This window comes from Somniosus microcephalus, chromosome 14 (genome assembly GCF_052327205.1).
Source record: "Somniosus microcephalus isolate GS21.2 chromosome 14, FLI_Smic_1.0, whole genome shotgun sequence".
Taxonomy (NCBI): domain Eukaryota; kingdom Metazoa; phylum Chordata; class Chondrichthyes; order Squaliformes; family Somniosidae; genus Somniosus; species Somniosus microcephalus.
The window spans coordinates 74,230,955-74,250,689 of record NC_141000.1 but is presented as its reverse complement, the minus strand read 5'-3'; the positions used below and the strand labels follow the sequence as shown (position 1 = coordinate 74,250,689).

At 42.7% G+C, this 19,735-nt stretch overlaps 1 protein-coding gene across 4 annotated transcripts in view; it reads left to right on the top strand.

Annotated features, from left to right (window-relative positions):
- The window catches only part of kdm6a (lysine (K)-specific demethylase 6A), a 317,166-nt gene that overhangs the window by 176,332 nt on the left and 121,099 nt on the right, over positions 1–19,735 (top strand). For all 4 annotated transcript variants that reach the window (XR_015080830.1, XR_015080829.1, XM_086006692.1 and 1 more), the window contains exons 8-9: positions 6,827–6,861; positions 15,702–15,795. Coding sequence is in view for 2 of the 4 variants with exons in the window: in XM_086006692.1 (XP_085862818.1) it covers positions 6,827–6,861; positions 15,702–15,795 (129 nt within the window). In the remaining 2 variants the exon portion in view is untranslated. The remainder of the gene's footprint in view (positions 1–6,826; positions 6,862–15,701; positions 15,796–19,735) is intronic.

Genomic DNA, 19,735 nt, shown 5'->3' with positions numbered 1-19,735 from the left:
ACAGGAATAAGGTAGCGGTCTTGAAGCATGTAGGGACTACTGCCTGGGCCAATGACAGATTGAAGATGGCGGTGAAGACATCAGCCAGCTGATCAGCACATTCCTTGAGTACCCGTCCAGGGATGCTATCCGGTCCAGCAGCCTTAAGTGTGTTCACTCCGCGTAGAACACCCCTTACGTCAGAGGTCGACAGAGTGAGCACCTGGTCTTCCGGGGGTGGCAAGGCTTTGGTAGCCGGCTCCCTGTTGTCCCTGTCGAAGCGAGCGTAGAAGTTGTTAAGCTCCTCCGGAAGGGAGCCAATTTTGTATCCATGCTGCCACTGTCCCTTTTATTCCATGGCCTTCAATTTTGCTATCAAGCCTATTATGTGGCACTTTGTCGAACGCCTTTTGGAAATCCATGTACACTATGTCAACCGCATTGCTCTCATCAACCCTGTCTGTTACCTCATCAAAAAACTCTATCAAGTTGGTTAAACACGATTTGCCTTTAACAAATCTATGCTGGGTTTCCTTAATTAATCCACACCTATCCAAGTGACTTAATTTTGTCCCTGATTATTGTTTCTAAAAGCTTCCCCACTACTGAGAAACTGACTGGTCTGTAGTTGCTGGGTTTATCTTTACACCCTTTTTTGAACAAGGGTGTAACATTTGCAATTCTCCAGTCCTCTGGCGCCACACCCGTATCTATGGAGGATTGGAATATTATGGCCAGTGCCTCCGCGATTTCTGCCCTCAATTCCCTCAGCATCCTAGGATGCATCCCATCCGCTCCTGCTGACTTATCTAGTTTAATACAGCCAGCCTTTCTAATACCTCTTTATTTTTATCCTTTCAAGTGTCTCCACTACCCCTCCTACTTCACTATATCTATGGCAGCATCCTCTTCCTTGGTGAAGACAGATGCAAAGTACTCGTTTAGTTCCTCAGACATACCCTCTGCCTCCATGCATAGGTCTCCTTTTTGGTTCCTAATCGGCCCCACCCCTCCTCTTACTACCCTCTTGCCATTTATTTGCCTGTAGAAGACTTTTGGATTACCTTTTATGTTGGCTGCCATTCTATTCTGATGCCCTCTCTTTGCCCCTCTTATTTTCTTTTTCATTTCTTCTCTGACCTTTCTATATATAGCCTGATTCTCAGATGTATTTGCAACCTGACATGTCATACGTGCTCTTTTTCTGCTTCTTCATATTCTCTGTTTCGTCATCCAGGGAACCCTGACTTTAGTTGCCCTACCTTTCCCCTTAGTGGGAATGTACCTGAACTATTAACTCTTTAAAGGCAGCTCATTGTTCCATTACAGTTTTGCCTGCCGATCTTTGATTCCAGTTTACCCGGGCCAGATCCATTCTCATCCCACTGAAATTGGCTTTCCCTCGGTTAAACATTTTTACTCTAGATTGCTCCCTGTCCTTTTCCATAGCCAATATAAATCTTATGGTACTATGATCACTGTTCCCTAAATGTTCACCTACTAACACTTGCTCCACTTGACCTACCTCATTCCCCAGTAATGCCTCCTCCCTCGTCGGGCTGGAAACATACAAGAAAGATCTCCTGAACACACTTCAGAAATTCTTCCCCTTCTCTGCCCTTTACACTATTACGATCCCAGTCTGTATTAGGATAGTTGAAGTCCCCCATTATTACTACTCTATAGTTCCTGCACCTCTCTGTAATTTCTCTGCAAATTTGCTCCTCCATATCTTCCCACTATTTGATGGTCTATAGAATACACCTAGTAGTGTAATAGCACCTCTATTATTTCTTAATTCTAGCTGTATAGATTCTGTCCATGACCCCTCCAGGACAGCCTCTCCGGCACTAACATTCTCCTTCACCAATACTGCCACACCATCTCCTATCTTTCCTGAACACCTTATAACCAGGAATATTTAATATGCAATCCTGCCCTTTTTTGAGCCAGGTCTCAGTTATTGCCACATCATATTCCCATGTGACTATTTGTGCCTGCAGCTCACTTACCTTACTACGTTTCATGCGTTCACATACATACACTGTATACCCATCTTCAACCATCCTGTATTCTTAGTTTGACCCAACCTAATAACTTACTATTTCTTATGTTAGTGCTCTCTGCCTCTCCCAATCCTTTGAGCACTTTATTTCCCCTTTCTAATGTTACATCCTGGTGCCCATCCCCCTGCCAAATTGGATTAAACCCTCTCCAACAGCACTGGCAAACCTCCCCGCGAGGATATTGGTTCTGGCCCTGTCGAGATGCAATCCGTCTGGCCTGTAAAGGTCCCACCTCCCCCCAGAACCGGTCCCAATGCCCCAGGAATCCCTCCCTCCTGCACCATCTCTCCAGCCACACATTCATCTGCTCTACCCTCCTATTTCTATACATACTTGCACGTGGCACCGGGAATAATCCGGAGATTAATACCTTTTGAGGTCCTGCTTTTTAACCTCTTTCCTAGCTCCCTAAAATCTGAAGAAACATTTTTTTTTTGCATAACGAGATGATGTGATCAACCCAGTTGAATGCACTGCCTGGAGGGGTGGTGAAAGCAAATTCAATAGTCTTATTCAAGATTTAATAGTAATATTCAAAAGAGAATTGGATACATACTTGAGAGGAAATATTTATAGGGCTATGGGAAATAGCAGGGGCATGGGATTAATTAGATAGCTCTACCAAAGAGCAGGCACAATGGGCCGAATGGCATCCTTCTGTGCTGTATCATTCTATGATTCTAAGTGCAAAACTTCCTGTAATTTGGCTATCTCACTTGAATAGTCTACAAGGATAGCTGATGTGGGTAATGGATATGTCAGCATTGGTAGAGAGGAACACCCTGTTGTGAAGCTTGTTATCGTACAGTATAGACTATTTTGCCTTGTGCTGCTTATGTTGAGTACCTAGTATGAGAATGCTTTATGCTCATAGTGCACAAAGTTGACTGATGTTCCAATCGCCAGTGCAGTCATTACTTATCTCAAAATCTGCTGAACCTTGTTACACTTTTTAATATTACAGTTGTCTGTGGTTGTACCTCATTTTGGCAGCATAATGAGGATAATCAAGAAAATGCATATACTTTCCCCTTTAGTTTTACAGCTGCCATTTGTTATACAGTTCAAGGGCAAGGCAAGTTCCCACTTAATTTAAAGAACTAACTTTAGGTTTCGCCTTTGTTTCAATGCCTCTGGGTCAGAAGAGACTTGAGCACATAATCTAGGCTAAGTTCTTAGTGCAGTACTGAGTGAGAACTGTATTGTTGAAGGTGTCATCTTTTAGATGAGAAGTTAAACTGAGGCTCTGTCTATGCTCAGCTGAATCATAGAAATTTACAGCACAGAAGGAAGCCCATTCGGCCCATCGTGTCGGTGCCGATCGAAAACAAGCTATCCAGCCTAATCCCATTTTCCAGCTCTTGGTCTGTAGCTTTGCAGGCGAACATGAAGGAGCCTGTGGCCCTATTTGAAGATGAGATGGGGATTTATCCTGGTGTCCTGGCCAACATGTATCCCATGACCAGCACTACTAAAACAGATTACCTGGTCATTATTTCTTGCTGTTTGTTGGACCTTGCTGTGTGCACATTGGCTACTACGTTTGCCTACATTGCAACAGGGACTACACTTCAAAAGTAATTCATTGATTGTGAAGTGCTTTTGATTCTAATATGTGGTGCTGATGTATAGGGGATAAAGAACACAGAAGAAAATTATTTTCCAGCACATTTGTATCACTATATAAAAACTGTTTGGGGGCAGGGGTTAACATACAACTATGCTGTACATGAATAAACAAGGCCTTCTGCTAAATAATTTTGTGTTAAATAGGACTTGTATTTTGTGCAGATGTAAACTCATTTAGTAATTATAGCATGAATAATAAAATTTGGTACTAAAATATAATCGCACCTGTTGGTGGCAAATGAGCTATGCATTGCAGTTTCAATAAGTCCAACTATATTTCCTATGATGCTTCTATATGCAATCTTTTTTTTGTGTATGGAGGAAATGGACATTAACTTAGTTGGTCTACAATTGTTATTTTAAATCCTTGCTCAACAGTACAGCTGTGTAATTATGTACTGATTATTTGCAGACCCTGAACAATCCTCTACATCCATCTTGTATATTTTAATTGATATAATTGTGGAAATGTGAAATTTACGTACCTCTTCAGTAACTAGAGCTTACTTCTGTAATAGAATAAAAGGATAATTGCTGTTCAAGTAAAATGTATTGTTTTCACCAATTTAAATGGTGGTTGATATTTACATTTTATATTTGAATGCATCGTTCATGCAGAAAACAGTGATGTAAATTTTCAGAGTCCTGCCAATCACGGTATTGGGTTTGCAGACACGCACACTGACCCAGTGGTAGTTTACATTTTTTTTAAATAGTGTGCTCAAAGTAACTAAGGCATTCCCTTTCTGCGAATAGGTGTGAGAATAAATACTTAATAAAATATTTATTCCAGAATTGCTGCAAGATATTTTTATTTGCTGAAGGCAGAATAATTTATTCTACTTTTCACAGCAAAAATTATTTTGTTTACCATTTAGTTTAACACATTTCGGGGACTTGTAGAAGTTTATTTGCATTCTTGGTGTCAACATTTTTTATTACTGTAGTACGTTAACTCTTAAATCAACACTTTCAGTCTCCAAGTTTCCATTTTGTTTGCGAGATCATGAATCTTTGATGTTCTGAACCATACCTGAGTCCTGGTTCCATCCCAATTACCAGTGAGCACAGAGGTGCCTGAAAGGTTTGCTGTCGATCAGTATTTGTTTTCCATTCCAGCTCTTGTTCTTTGGACTGATTTCCCATTCTGGATTTCTCTGAAGCTGCTGGTTAATGCTAGGCTGTTCTTCTGCCCCCCCCCCCCCCGCCCCCTAGTAGCCATTTTCCCTGTGAGCCAAAACAGTGAGTTTCAGTCACTGAAACTGGATAATTTCAGTAATTTGGACTTTGCTGGATTTTAAGCACATTAAGAAGATTTTTTTGTATTGGATTCTAGAGCCTTCAAAACATTGTTTTATTGTTGGAGTTTGCTAACAACCCATTTTGCACAAAATAATTTTCAGTTGGCACCATTTATATTTGTAAGCCTTGTATATGGCACCCTCTGTTGTAAGTGCTACAGAAGTAAAACGCACTTGCTGCTATCATGCTGATTCTGCTCCTAAGGAGTCCTTCCATCTATGCTTCCAAGGCATGTAGGCCATGCTGTGGTGGTGGTCTCCACTGCACGACATGCTTGTGGCTTGTTACAATCAAGCCTATTGCACCATAGTTCCACTCAACTGCTCTGCTGTCTTTTTGATCTTTTTACCCCTCTTCTCCTCAAGGTGATCTTTCCGTGTCACCTTACCAGACTGCCTCAGTGATCTTTTCCCTTTGGTTCCACTCAGCGAAAGCAGCTTTCTTGGGCATGACCATTGCCAAGTAAATGCTTTCTGTGCAGAAGAAGCACTGAAACAACAAAAAAAATCCATTCCTGATGACAGCTGGGAATGTGGGATTTCCCTAAAGGGTTCCCCCCATGCTGGTCTGGAAAAAAAGTTACTTAAAGCACAATCAGCTTTTATATATTGTAATTGTGACTGAAGTCTTAATTCTTTGATCTGCCCTCACCTCCCACCATCCCATGCACCAATACTTTCCCCTTTACCCTGAATACAACATGTACCTCTTCCCCCTCTCTTACTTCCCTTACTCCTCTCTGACCCTTCTGGTCCATCACGGCTTTGAGTGTTGTTGCTGGCCTTCAGTCATTTTTGCAGTTTGAGAAAACATTCAAGATTATGTCTTCAAAACCAGTTTTAAGTTCTTGAAAGTGCTTACTTTTACTAAGAAAGTAATAGCACAGTATGACTTCAAACTTGCAGTAAGTTCCCATGTCATGGCTGCCAATGTGGCTGCACTGCTTTTTTCAACGACACTGTGCAACACCTCTCCCACTGTTAACACCCATCTTGATTACCCTCACCACAAACCCCTCTCCAAAACCCTGCCACCATCAGTGTTCCCACACTCCCAAGATTACCCTGCCACCACTGTCATGCCCCAGCACTCCCACTCCAATCACTTCCACACTTTCAGTACACCATTACAGAACCTACTTCCCACTACTTTGACACCCAATGACTCCCCTCCCACAGTCCATTTCCCTTCTCCCATTACTCCCACAAAGCCCTTCCAACACTAGCAAAATATAACCACCCCACCCACCTGTATACACTTGCAACAGCTTCCTTAACATTTTCTGTGAATTGTGAATTTTTCATGTACATAACTAAAACATAAAATTTGGCATGTAGATAAACAAATATACAAGAATATTCAAAACAACGGATTTACAATTTCTACAAAAATGTAGATGTAATTTGGACCTGAAAATACTACTTACAGTCGCATAATACTTTGAAACAAAAATCATTTTCACTTGAGTGCCACTGATTTATGGTGATTGGATAATGTTACATTGCAGAGTAGTACATTCTCTGACTATCAGTAAGCAATGCCTTGGGAAATCCACTAGAATATTTGGAAATCTCACTTATTTACAGGGATGTTTCTATGCCAACATATTATCATCTTTGGTGCTTGAATGAGTTTTGCAATCTTCTGTAGAAATTCTTTTCATGGAAGAGATTTTGTGGCTATTGCCACATTTCTGGATAATCTTGGTTTGATATTCTTCATGTTGTTAATTGAATGTATAGTACAATTACTATAATCCAGAATATATTTTTTATATATCATAAATTTTGAAAAAAATTTGAATTGTTTACGGTGTCCATTAATAAAATTGTTAATTTTTTTTGTTGCAGTTCAGTTCCATGTTGCTCACTTGTACGAAATCCAGGTAAGTGATCCTCGTATAAACTGTCTCTCTTTATTGGCCTTTTCAATTATATTCAGGGTGAATTTGCATGCAATATCACAATAGTGAGGCTGGGATGGGGAGCGGGCGGGGCCCCGTGTGGGGGGAGGGGGGAGCGGAGCGGGGCCCCGTGTGGGGGAGGGGGAGCGGAGCGGAGCCCCGTGTGGGGGAGGGGGAGGGGGAGCGGGGCGGGGCCCCGTGTGGGGGAGGGGGAGCGGGGCGGGGCCCCGTGTGGGGGAGGGGGAGCGGGGCCCCGTGTGGGGGAGGGGGACGGGGAGCGGGGCGGGGCCCCGTGTGGGGGAGGGGGAGCAGGGCGGGGGAGCGGGGCGGGGCCCCGTGTGGGGGAGGGGGGGCGGAGCGGAGCGGGGCCCCGTGTGGGGGAGGGGGGGGGGCGGAGCGGAGCGGGGCCCCGTGTGGGGGAGGGGGGGCGGCGGAGCGGAGCGGGGCCCCGTGTGGGGGAGGGGGGGGCGGGGCCCCGTGTGGGGGAGGGGGAGCGGAGCGGGGCCCCGTGTGGGGGAGGGGGAGCGGGGCGGGGCCCCGTGTGGGGGAGGGGGAGCGGGGCGGAGCGGGGCCCCGTGTGGGGGAGGGGGGGCGGAGCGGGGCCCCGTGTGGGGGAGGGGGGCGGGGCCCCGTGTGGGGGAGGGGGGGGCGGAGCGGAGCGGGGCCCCGTGTGGGGGAGGGGGGGCGGGGCCCCGTGTGGGGGAGGGGGGGCGGGGCCCCGTGTGGGGGAGGGGGAGCGGGGCCCCGTGTGGGGGAGGGGGAGCGGGGCCCCGTGTGGGGGAGGGGGAGCGGGGCGGGGCCCCGTGTGGGGGAGGGGGAGCGGGGCGGGGCCCCGTGTGGGGAGGGGGGGCGGGGCCGGGGGAGGGGGGAGCGGGCGGGTGAGTCAGGCTGTGGGGAAGCTGGCTGCCACTGGGGAGGGTGAATGAGTGAGCGAGACTGGGTAGGGAAGGATGAGTTGGTGAAACCGATTAATGGATAAAAGTATGATGGGAAGAGCGAGATTGAGATGCGCGAGAGCAGATTGTGGAAAGAGAGAGAAAGGTGGCTTAACGCTTGCCAATGTGCTGGTCAATGCACTCCGCGCTCTGTAGTTTTGAGTGTCTGGGGATCATTGCTATTCTGTCACTAAACTGAAAATCTTCTTTCTTCACTGATTTTTGTATAAATTTACCAAAAGAAGAAACTTGCATTTATTTAGCACTTTATCCTGTCTCAGAAATTTCAGTGTTTTGTGTACAAAGCCATATAAGTTAAAGTTCACCCAAATGGTTTTAATTAAAAATTCTATATGCTAATCAGGTTCAAGGTATGTCTGCATGGGATCAGATCCAAACTTAATTTACATAAGAACATAAGAACATAAGAAATAGGAGCAGGAGTAGGCCAATCGGCCCCTCGAGCCTGCTCCACCATTCAATAAGATCATGGCTGATCTGATCCTAACCTCAAATCTTCTATCACTGTGCAGCCACCCGAACCCATGTGATCTCCCGGGAGAGGCGAAAAGCCAGATAAAGACCCAATGGCCAATTAGGGAGAAAAAAATCTGGGAAATTCCTCTCCGACCCATCTAGGCGATCGAAATTCTTCCAGGAGATCACTCTGTCCCTATATTTTCTACAGTACTTACCTTCTGTAAAGGCGATCTCCACCCCAGCCAGGAACAGGAATAAAACCATCTCCTGAAATCTAACACAGAATTAGAACACAGTAGGAGCAGAACCAGGCTACACGGCCCCTGGGCCCACTCCACTACCCACAGGGCCATGACCATTCCGAACCTAGACTCATGTCCAATTTCCTGCCCGTTCCCCGTAACCCTTAATTTACATTTTTATGCAGCTGATAATTAATGCTTCAATGTCTTCAAATACAGGGTGTGCCATGTTGATACAGTGGCATTCTCTTAATGGAGCTGTTCTTGTAGTTAGCAAAATGTTGCTTTTTCACATCTTAAATTAGTGTTTGCTTTATTAATTATGAACTATAATTCAGTGCCTGAAAAGACATTTCTTTGCCAATGGATGATGTGGCAGTGCAGTGTATACACATTTTGGCGTAGTTTCAGAGATCCAGTTCTTTGCAAGGCACCTGACATTGCAGTAACTGAGCAGAGTGAAATCTGTTTGTAGTCTTTAGCAGTTAGCTGGCATTTTTTTTTACTTTGTTGTATTTTGCAAGGTATTTTTAAATTTTAATTTGGAAATGTAACGTTTTTAAAGTCTACCATGTCTGAATATTTGAATAACTGGAGTAACTGATTGTCAAAGTAGTCAGCTGGTATAGCTGGGGTTTGTGCAGATGTATAACAAAAAGCAGGCGTCTTAGTTCTCGTTTTCAGAGTGACTTTTTCCTTTTTAAAAGATAGCATGAAAATGACCACGCAATGCTAAACTTGTTAGCAAGATTAGTTTTTGCCACAAAGTAATATTGTTCTAGTAATAAAGATTTATCACTTGTACACAATTTTCTGTTCAGTTTTCAAATGGATACCTAATTGTAATTTGTAACCAAATTCACTTTAGTGCTGTTTTTGTGTTGATTGAAACTCCATTTTTATCAGGAAAGAACGTTTACTAGCACCCATGGGGAAAAGTAGTGGGGCCATCATTGTAACAGACAGAGCAACTTTATGGCATTTGCATATCTTTCTCATTACACTGTCTAGCTCCGAGTGGGTAATGGTGCTGCATTAGGCAATAAAGTCTGGAAATGAGTGCTGACGAGAACTCTTCCTTTGATAATCTAATCACTGAAAGACTAATAAGTTTCCAATAGAAACAAAGTAATGATTGATTAAAACTAATTTACCTGTTTTCTAAGATTTAGTTCACTTTTTTCTCTCTTGGAATTGCCAGTTTTAATTATTGCTGTATTCTGTTTTATTCAGATTTCCAATTAAGCTACCACAGCCTCCAACATTTTAAATTAAGTTGTTGTTTTGCAGGACCACGCGCAACAGTAAAAAAAAATCTCAAGGTTGTTGCACTCTTTGCAAACAGCTGTTGGGACAACAAACACTTTCAGAAATGTACTTTATTTTCCAAAAGCATTATTAACATTATATTTTTGAATGGAACAGGAAGGAATAGAAATGTGAAAAATAATCTTCATTGAACATGTTTGATGCCTATGGATTTTATATTGTTAGGTGTATCCGATCAAGTAGTGTAACTGCATAAGAATAGTAATGGGAAATGTAATTCACAGGATAAAACGCTTGCTGGTTAATTGGGGCTTGTGCAGGAAACTTTCTGATATCCGGCACTGACGGGACTGAGCTGGTGCCGTAACATCAAAAGTGCTGGCATACCAGAGTTAATGTTTAAACATACGGAACTGAGAAGCTCCGTGTGAATCAACAAACCCTGTTCAGCTTCAAAACAGTCGGTTGCAGCTGCAAGCGTCTGTAGCTGAGGCTGTTGCTATAGCTACAGACCTTGCAGTGCTTGACTGGGGGGGGGGGGGGGGGGGGAAATAAAGCAACGAGAACTAAAAAAACATATAGAAACCGGCTCCTGATTTTTGCCGTTAGATCGAGTATTCCGGACATATAACCTCCGGATAAACCAAAGTTTCCTGTATTATAAATAAGAATTGACTACTGCCAAGAAAGTCCTGGAAATATTGTTGCGTGCTTGATGACTCTGGAAGGCAACCTCTATATAATTATGCTCTTATACCTGATGTACTACTTCTGCCAATTTTCTCTTCTCCCCTCAAGACTTTGACTTCTTGCTAGTGTACAGTTCCACAAGTGCTGATTGTCCTGATACTTTGCTCAAGTGGTCATTATGTGTGTGAACCTAGAACATAAGTGTCAACAGGCTATTTGACCCCAGGGGAAAGGCATCATGCCCTGACCCAGTATCTGTGCGTGAGTACTTCCAGCAAAGGTTGCTGGTTAGCAATCAGGAGCAAGAAGCCTGGTTGGTTTTTTCCTTACCTTAGGATAAATTATAGCAGCTTATTGCTGCCTTGCTTGAAATCAGCTAACTCAACACAGGCTAGGGACTGAACCTGGGCCTTTCCTGGTCTATACGCTGAGCTACCTGCAGCCTTAACAAGTGAAGCCATCTTTACCTGATTTACTTCATCAAATGTATTTCTAAACTCAAAGGCTTTGAATAAATTTTCTTGTCCACAAAATATATTGGAACTCTAGAAAGTAAACAAGAGTGCGATATAATTATAACACTGATTTGCGTTAGTGTGATACTGTTGACTAGAGAACCAATCTACTCTACTGATGACGGGCAAACAGTTTGAAGGATATAATACAAAGTGACCATGTCAGTGAGTTAAGACTTCACAGTGACGTGGATGTTTTCAGTGACCTGAAGAAGCATACATCTACCCTCTTCCAGGATGAAACAAATGTATACATCCTTCCAGTAGATTCTGAGAAGGCAATGAAGATAACGAAAGACAGTATCTGTCTTGTGTAGCTGACATGTCCCTAGTGGGTTGCTGCAGATGCTTCGGCTTGTACAGTGTAACCCAGTGAAAATCCTTTAGAGCATCCATTAATCAGTGAATGAGGTCTTCCCACTACTCAACAGCACAGTGTTGAATCTGCTGTCTGGATGGCATATCTTCTGTTTGGTATCCTCTTGCCAGAGTATCAAACATCCTTTTGTGCATTATTGTTATGAGATATAGTTGCCTTTGGATTCATTAGACCTGGCTGCAGACATCTGCTCTATGGAGCTAAGGACTTTGTTATATTAATTTCTTTAGACTACATAGGCCCTAAAAACGCTATACCAAAGAGGTATAGTATAATGTATACAGTTAAAGTGCTCTGAGGATTGTGGACGCAGGACACTTCATGACTTTACAGACTGGATATCAAGTGTATGAAGACATTATGGCCTAGAAATTGGGTTGGGGCTACAAAGTGGCGCAAAAGTCGCCTGAGCGCAGGATTTAGCGCAGCGATCGGAGTGATACCGATCGCCAGAAATTCCGTTTCAGTGCCCCTCGAGGGAGACGGGGCAAGGCTCGAGGCGCTCCTCCCACTGCAGGCCTTCCTCCCACTGTTAAGGGGGAGGTGCCTGCAACAGCGCGATCCCCGATCGCGAGTGCCGGCAAATGAACCCGGCACCAAGGAGAAGTGCCGGGCTCTCGGGAAACAGCCGGCAATGCCGCGGGGGGGGGGGGGGGGGGGTTGGGGTTAGGAGGCCGGGGACGGAGGTGCTGGCAGGCAGCCGCCGAAAAAGCGGCCGCCCCGCACCTCCACCTTAACTTGCACCGCTGCCGGCACAGTAAGGCCCCGTGAACCGGGCGCGGGTAGCGAGCGGCGCAACTGCGTCGCTCGCTACCAAATATCACGAACGGGGCACGAATGGGGCGCTGCGCACACCGATGACGTCATCGGTGGCGGCGCAGCGCAAATGCCTAACGCCACCATTAGCACCCCTACTGAATATCGCCAGAGACGCAGCCAGTGGCGCTACAGCCACCGACTGCCTCTTTAGGCGCTAACAGGTGGCGCTACTCACCCAATTTCTCCCCCAATGAACAAAACTTGCATTACTGTATTCAATTAAAAAGGTATTTTATGCTGTATTGCTAATCTACGGTTTTGAAATATTTTGTAATCATACACTCAGGTTGCTTTATTACTTTGGCATTGCTGTGATTTGGGCTATTGTAATCAGTTTTTCATCTTTGGTATCCTTTTCAGCTTATTGATCCATTTGTCAGTTCTGTGCACTTCATGAAATAGTATCTTTGTTGACTTTATTATCTTGTGCCCCTTTATGTAGTAGGCTTATTGAAGAATAAAATTCATAGGAAAAGGTATCTTTGTGTTTAAATTGTTTGATAAAAATGTAAACTTTACACTTGAATCTTGCTTTCCATTCTCTGGAACAGTGTGTCCAGTGGGAGTTGTAGGGCTGGAGGAGGTTACAAAGATGGAGAGGGTCGAGGCCATGAAGGGATTTAAACACGAGGATGAGAATTTTAAATTTGCAGCATTGGGGGACTAGGAGTCAATGTAGGACACCAAGGACAGGGGTGATGAGTGAGCAAGATTTGGTGCAGGATAGGATACAGGCAGCAGACTTTTGGATGACTTGAATTTTACAGTGAGCAGAGACTGGGAGGCTGGCCAAGAGAGCATTGGAATAGTCGAGTCTGGAGATGACTAAAGGACTGAATCGGTTTTAGCGGCAAATGGGCTTAAGCATGATTGGAGGTGGGCGATATTAAAGGTGGAAGAAGGATGTCTTTGTGATGGAGATTATGTGGGATCAGGAGGTCGGTTTGTGGTCGAATAGGATGCTAAGAATCATAACAGTATGATTCTGTCTGAGATGATGGCTGGGAGGGGGCTGAAATCGGTGGCAAAGGTATGGAGTTCGTGGTGGTGGCCGAAGACGATGGCTCGAGTCTTTCTAGAGTTTAACTGAAGAAAATTGCACTCATTCAAGACTGGCTTCCCCCATCCAGTGCTGTCGGATGCAAGCCATGCCCTAATCTCGCTGTCACACGTCAAAATTCCATTACTGAGTCAAATTTCACATTCCATCCTAGATTTGTCAAACCTCAGGTTTACCTTCTACGGATCTGCCAAATCTCGGGTTTCCCCTTCTCTGGTTTCAGATTAAACATTCCCATCATGTTATCAAATCCCTAACAACTCCACTACAGTACTGCCAAACCAAGGGACCATCCCCATTGCTCTTAAAGTTACCAAAGCACAGAACTGCAGCCAAATCAGCTCATCCAAAACTCTACTGTCTATCCAATCCTGCAGCAAGTCTCACCCACCCATCACCTCTATCCTTGACCTACATTGGCTTCCTGTCCCCTAACGCCTCAAATTTAAAATTCTCATCCATGTGTTTAAATCCCTTCGTGGGCTCGGCCCTCCCCATCTCTGTAACCTCCTATAACCCGCTGCCCAATTCCCTCTTCCCCAATACTCCTAAATACCAGATATAAACCACCTTGCTATGCATTCTTAGCTTTAAAAATCATATGGTGTGAAATTAAAAGCATAGATAAAGGAATATGTAAAATAAACTCCACTTATTTTCACAGAATAATGGACAGAGTTATGAAATTCATTCTCCACAGCACCAGGAAAACAATCTCAGAATATCTCTCAATAAAAATGGGATACATCTGTGACCCTAATGTTATCTCCTATGTGGCATAATGTGTTAAATCTGCTGACTTGTAGTGAGCAATGCCACAGGTGATCTTCTAGTATATAATGTACACTATGTAACCTATGTATTTAATACTATAAAATGTTGTATAAGCAGCAAAACATACAGCAGTGTCTCTCAGCAGAAGTTTCTTGCTTTTAGAAAATCACAACCACGTTAGGATTTTAAAAGCAGGTTTTAGTGTAAATCTTTTATTTACTCATTTTAACTTTTATTTGGTAGCTGTAATTTGAAGTGTAGCTACTTATGGATTGCAGTGTAAAAATAATTTTAGGAATGAAATTTAGATAAGCAATATTCACATTCAGCTGAAATACTTGAAAATTTAAGTCGTGAGTAGCAGTGAGCTATCATCTTGTAAGGCTAACTGTATAGCTATGAGCCTCAATATATTTATCACATTTCACCCCCGAGACATTTATTCCCTGTGGGTAAGCAGGCAAATGCGCTTAGACAGCAGAAGTCCATAGTGCCGACCGTCCATGACTGAGTATTATGACTTCATTCCAAGCATCAGAGAATTGCATTGGATTGTTGCTGAGCTCATATAGCCAGGGATGGCTACGATTTGTCAAGAAGATTCTTGACATCGCAAGTTCCGGGTTTTCGCGCATGCGTTTTGCGTGCGAAAACCTGGAAATTGCGGGGACCTGCGTACGCACCTGTAGGCTCTGGAAAATACGGGCCATTGTCTACACTGCACTCCATTTATTCTAAATTTTTACCCAACAGGTTTTCAGTATAGAGATTCTACTTCAGTATGGTATATAGAAATTATTCAGGACAGTGATGTATTTTTTTTAAAACAAACTCCACAGATCCCATGTAATTTGAAGTGTGTCTACTTATGGATTAGCCTTTTTTTAGGAAATGTTCACCTGGTGTTTATGACTGACTGACTTTCATATTAAAATTGGGACTGCAAACATTGTACTGCTGAGCTATCATTTTACCCTCATTCTTCCTCTTTTAGGAGAAAAAGTACCTTCTGTCTGGCACTAACTCACGAAAGGCCATCTGAGGTCCTACATTCATTGTAGGAAAGAGACTGCAGCCCCTGTGTTCTATCACTTCATTACACAGCATATTAGTGGGCCAGCACTCATGCCATTAAGTTGCAGGGGCTCTCCTAATTTTGACTATTTTCTGAACTTGTATTATATTGTTTGGCTCTATTTGAAACATTTCTGTTGAAAATGTTCAATTAAATAATCAGAAGAAAAACATAACTTTTAATTTCATTTTACTTGGGCTAGATCTGTACTAACCTCTTCCTTTTTAAAAATTTTTATCTGTTAACTACTGGCTCATGCTCCATCTTGAGCTACATCCAGAATACAATGATGGGCCCTAAATATGTTGTGAAATCCTGTTTTGCCCACAAGAGTCCCCTCCCCCTTATTCCATGTTTTCTGTGGAACCTGGCTTTCTGGTCTCTGCAATTGATGTTGTCATTTCCTTGTTCTCTTTGTGACAGCAGTGTTCAGAAAGCATCTTTCACTCCTGTTTATGCATGGTTCCAGCCCCAAGAACGAAAGCTGTAAAAGTTTTAGTTGCCAAGAGCTTTAGGGTTGTTTCAATTGAAACTTGCTTTAGACAGTTTTTCTTTTTCCTCCCCACCCCCCCCACCAACTGCAGAGAAAGTACCGTGCTGCAAAGGAAGCCTATGAACAACTTTTGCAAACAGAGAATCTTTCTGCACAAGTGAAAGCAAATATACTGCAGCAGCTCGGTAAGTGTTTCAGGCATTTTTATTTTCAAGTCCCTTTTGTAATTGCAAATCAAATTTCTGTTATGTTCTAAATATGAAGAATGTGTTGAAACTCACAAAGCGTTGCATGTTGACAGTAATGTGTTTTTCACTCCAGTTGCAAATAATTAAAACTAATCTGAATTAAATTTTAAGATATTTTGCATATGATTTGCTGCAATAGAACTCGTATTTTAAGGATGTAATTTTAGTTACTAACATTTGAGATTTTTATTTATTGTCCTGCCAGTAGTTGGACCCATTATGTTCACAAGGCTGAGTTTCTCAGAGATGCTCTTACATTTCCATTTAAGGGGTTAAAGGTGTGAACTATGAAGTAGCATCAGTCAAAATAAATGCAGCGTTGAGTGCAGTAATATGTATTTGTCTCTTCTGGGAGATCTGTGCCATCAGAACCATTTTCTAACCCTTTCCCTGGGCCTCTATATGACTATATCTGTCCTGTTCCACAGCCTTCAATTACAATGAAGTGATTTACAACCTGATCTAGCTAAGCTACACATACCAGTTACATATAGTTTAGGAGGAACCAACTAAAATGTTTACTTTTCAGGCAGTTAAACTTTCCTTCATTCTAAATAGTTTTTATAGATATAATTAACTTTATGCTTTATTTAAAAGTTGAATACATTTTAGAATGTAAACTCCATAGTTTAAAACCTTTATCCTCTGAAAAGAATGTGTGCATGTGTATTGGAAGTCTTTTGCTTTTCTGCGATAATAATCCTCTACTAATTTAAAAAATATATAATTTTGATAGGTTATCTTATTGCTGATTTATACCTTGGAGGACTTCAATTAACATTACTGCACCCAAATGTTGGAATTCTTGGTTCATTTTAAGATTATGTATAAGTTTTCTAACTTTGACATTTAATGTTACAAATGTACTGAAAATTAGCTATGTAGATATTCAATAACTGAAATTTTAAAACTAAGTTTTTCAGTTATGGAAAGGAAGATGCATGCCATGCACATGAGCATTAAAATGTCTATTCTACACGCCCATTTCTTGAACATCAAGGATATGGTCACCTTTTTGTAAGATGTATCGTGATGTGTTGACACCAACATTTGTTCCATGACCGTATTCTGGGAACATTTGGTTTAGTTTTGAAGTATGCTGTTCAAGGCTTCATCCAGTATATAAATTATGTTTTGGCCTTCTGTGCCATTATATAGCAGGAAACATGAAAATCCCACTTTGTGAAAAATAAACAATTCTGGATATAGCTTCACTAATAATTGGTCTTAAATTAAGTACATTAAATGTTCAGCTTCCTTTAGCTACAGTACTAGACAAATAATTTTCATTTATAATTTAACCTAATTGCTGCAATTCACATTGGCATGTGCCTTAAAATCTCCTCACACAAAGTAAATTCTAAAGTAACTTTATTTTAAAAGTGTCACCAGACATGCTTAACTCTTTGGGCACAAGTTGTGGATTGATTACAGTTTCCATTAGCTGGGAACTAATCACACCAGAGTGGTGTCCTGTCATAAATCTATTCACATTGCTTTTGGAGCTGTTTTGCTGACTGTCCCTGCCACGTTGCTATGGCAATTCCATTGTTGACTTCTAACCACAGGTGCTAAAAATGCTGGCTTCTTATTGAAGCTGTATCTTCCAAAGGAACTTGGGAAACATTTTATGTCTGGTTGTTGCCTCTGTTCCCTACCCACTGTGCTTTAAAGCCTGGTTCACAAGATGGGTTGTTTATGTTAAAGTGATGCCTTTAATCAGGCTAAGCCTTTGCACAACCAACTGCAAATGTACACAATTTTCATATTGATATTCTTCCATGTAAGCAGTTCAGTTCTGCTCATGTAAAATTAAATAGTTTTGCATATTGTCTTCATAGGCTTTTTACCTTTTAAATTATCTAAAATCACTTTAGCTCTTCTGAAAAACTGTAACCTTGAATTAAATCCTCGCAGTAAGGTGCACTTTTTCTTCTGTGTAGCATATGTACCATGCAATTGCTTTCTATGCACTCCATAGCTGCAACAAGATTTAAAGTTCTGGATAAACCAGATTTCTTCATCGTCTGCTCAAAGTGACTGCATCACAGTGTGCATTACTGTATGATGTAAAAGTTTAATATCCAAAGACTTCTAGGATTTGTAAGCAATTCTAACAATTGAAAGCCAAAACAAGTGGTATATTTTCATTACTGGTTTCCTATTGGTGATATTGTATTGGTATGATTTACATCCCAGGTTATACTGAAATGGCCATTGTATGGTTTTCATACCAGTATAATGTTGATTATGGTAAATATTGACCAATTTTTTCTTTTCAATCCCCTGTAGAAGTAGCTTTCTAATTTAGTTCAAATTCAAAAGGAAAGGAAATCTGAATGCTAGGTGCTGAAATGCACCTGCAGTCGTGCCATCCTTTCCTCCCTTTCCCCATGGGTAAAATTGATTTTTTTTTTTTTTTTTACTGTATTCTTATGCTCCTACATGGGGGTTTTGTTTGTTCCTGGAATTGCACATCAAATAAATGGAAAATTTTGTCTTCAACTTTTCTGTTCTCTTTTTTTACACATCTCATTTAGAACTAAATCTTACAAAAATAGTGGCAACTATAAATTGGCAAATATTAGCACATACTTTTTTTGCAATATGAGGCTGGAAGAGGCGTAATCTTCCAGCTTGAGGGTGGAAGGGCAATTTTGGGCAAGCTGGAAGATGACCCCTTTTTCCCATTTCTGCACCCCCCCCCCCCCCCCCCCCAACCACCACAAATAGAGCAGGCCAAAGAAGCAGTCTGGGAATTGTAACAAATGTACCTCCAATATCTGAAAAGACAGAAGGCTTAGAGACCCTAAATGTATGCAGGGATAATGCTGAGGTTTAACCAGAAAGAACAGAACAGCTTACCAGTACAGAGCACTACTAAGCTGTCCACTGCTTGTCCAGTTGGGATACGCCTACCCCTTAGGGCATTAAGTGGGAAGAGTCTCAGCCTGAATATTTTTTTATATATTCGTTCCTGGGATGTCGGTGTCGCTGGCAAGGCCAGCATTTATTGCCCATCCCTAATTGCCCTCGAGAAGCTGATTGTGAGCTGCCTTCTTGAACTGCTGGAGTGCTTGTGGTGAAGGTATTCCCACAGTGCTGTTGGGGAGGGAGTTCCAGGATTTTGACCTAGCGACTATGAAGGAATGGCGATATAATTCCAATTCAGGATGGTGGGGAACTTGGAGCTGATGGTGCTCCCATGCGCCATCACCTCCAAGTCGTGGGTTGGCGAGTTGCTGCAGTGCATCTTGTAGATGGTACACACTGCAGCCACGTTGCGCAGGTGGTAGAGGGAGCGAATGTTCAAGGTGGTGGATGGGGTGCTAATCAAGCGGGCTACTTTGTCCTGAATGACTGGCCAAACCAAGTGAGAAGAGTCTCGGCCTGAACCATTCAGGTTCCAATGAACCAGACTATTGTCAATTATTAAATGACTTGGAATACAGCAGATCACCCTGGTACAGGTATCTGATTGCCGTATGCCACAGAGGATTGACTTAGTTTCAAACTTCTATCATCGGACGGGGCATATGGAGCCACTTTGACCCCAAAGAGACCGTGCTTCCCTCTTTCTCTTTCTTTCCCCCCCCCCCGAAGGTTTGTCAGTAGTTGGGCATTTGTCAATAGTTGGGCATTAGCCAATTGGCAAGCATGGCTTTGAGACCCTGGTGGGGAGCTTCTGCAGCAGCTGCAACCATATACTGGTAGGTACCAAACCCTGGAAAATGAGAATTTGTTTTCTTTGCTAGCCTCCAGTCATGCCTTCCAGCCCATCCCAATCAATTAAACAGCAGACATCTGTCTTCAGCATGGGGGAAGGACCTACACGGGGCAGCTGGTGGTGTGCCAGCCACCTTGATGCTGTACATTT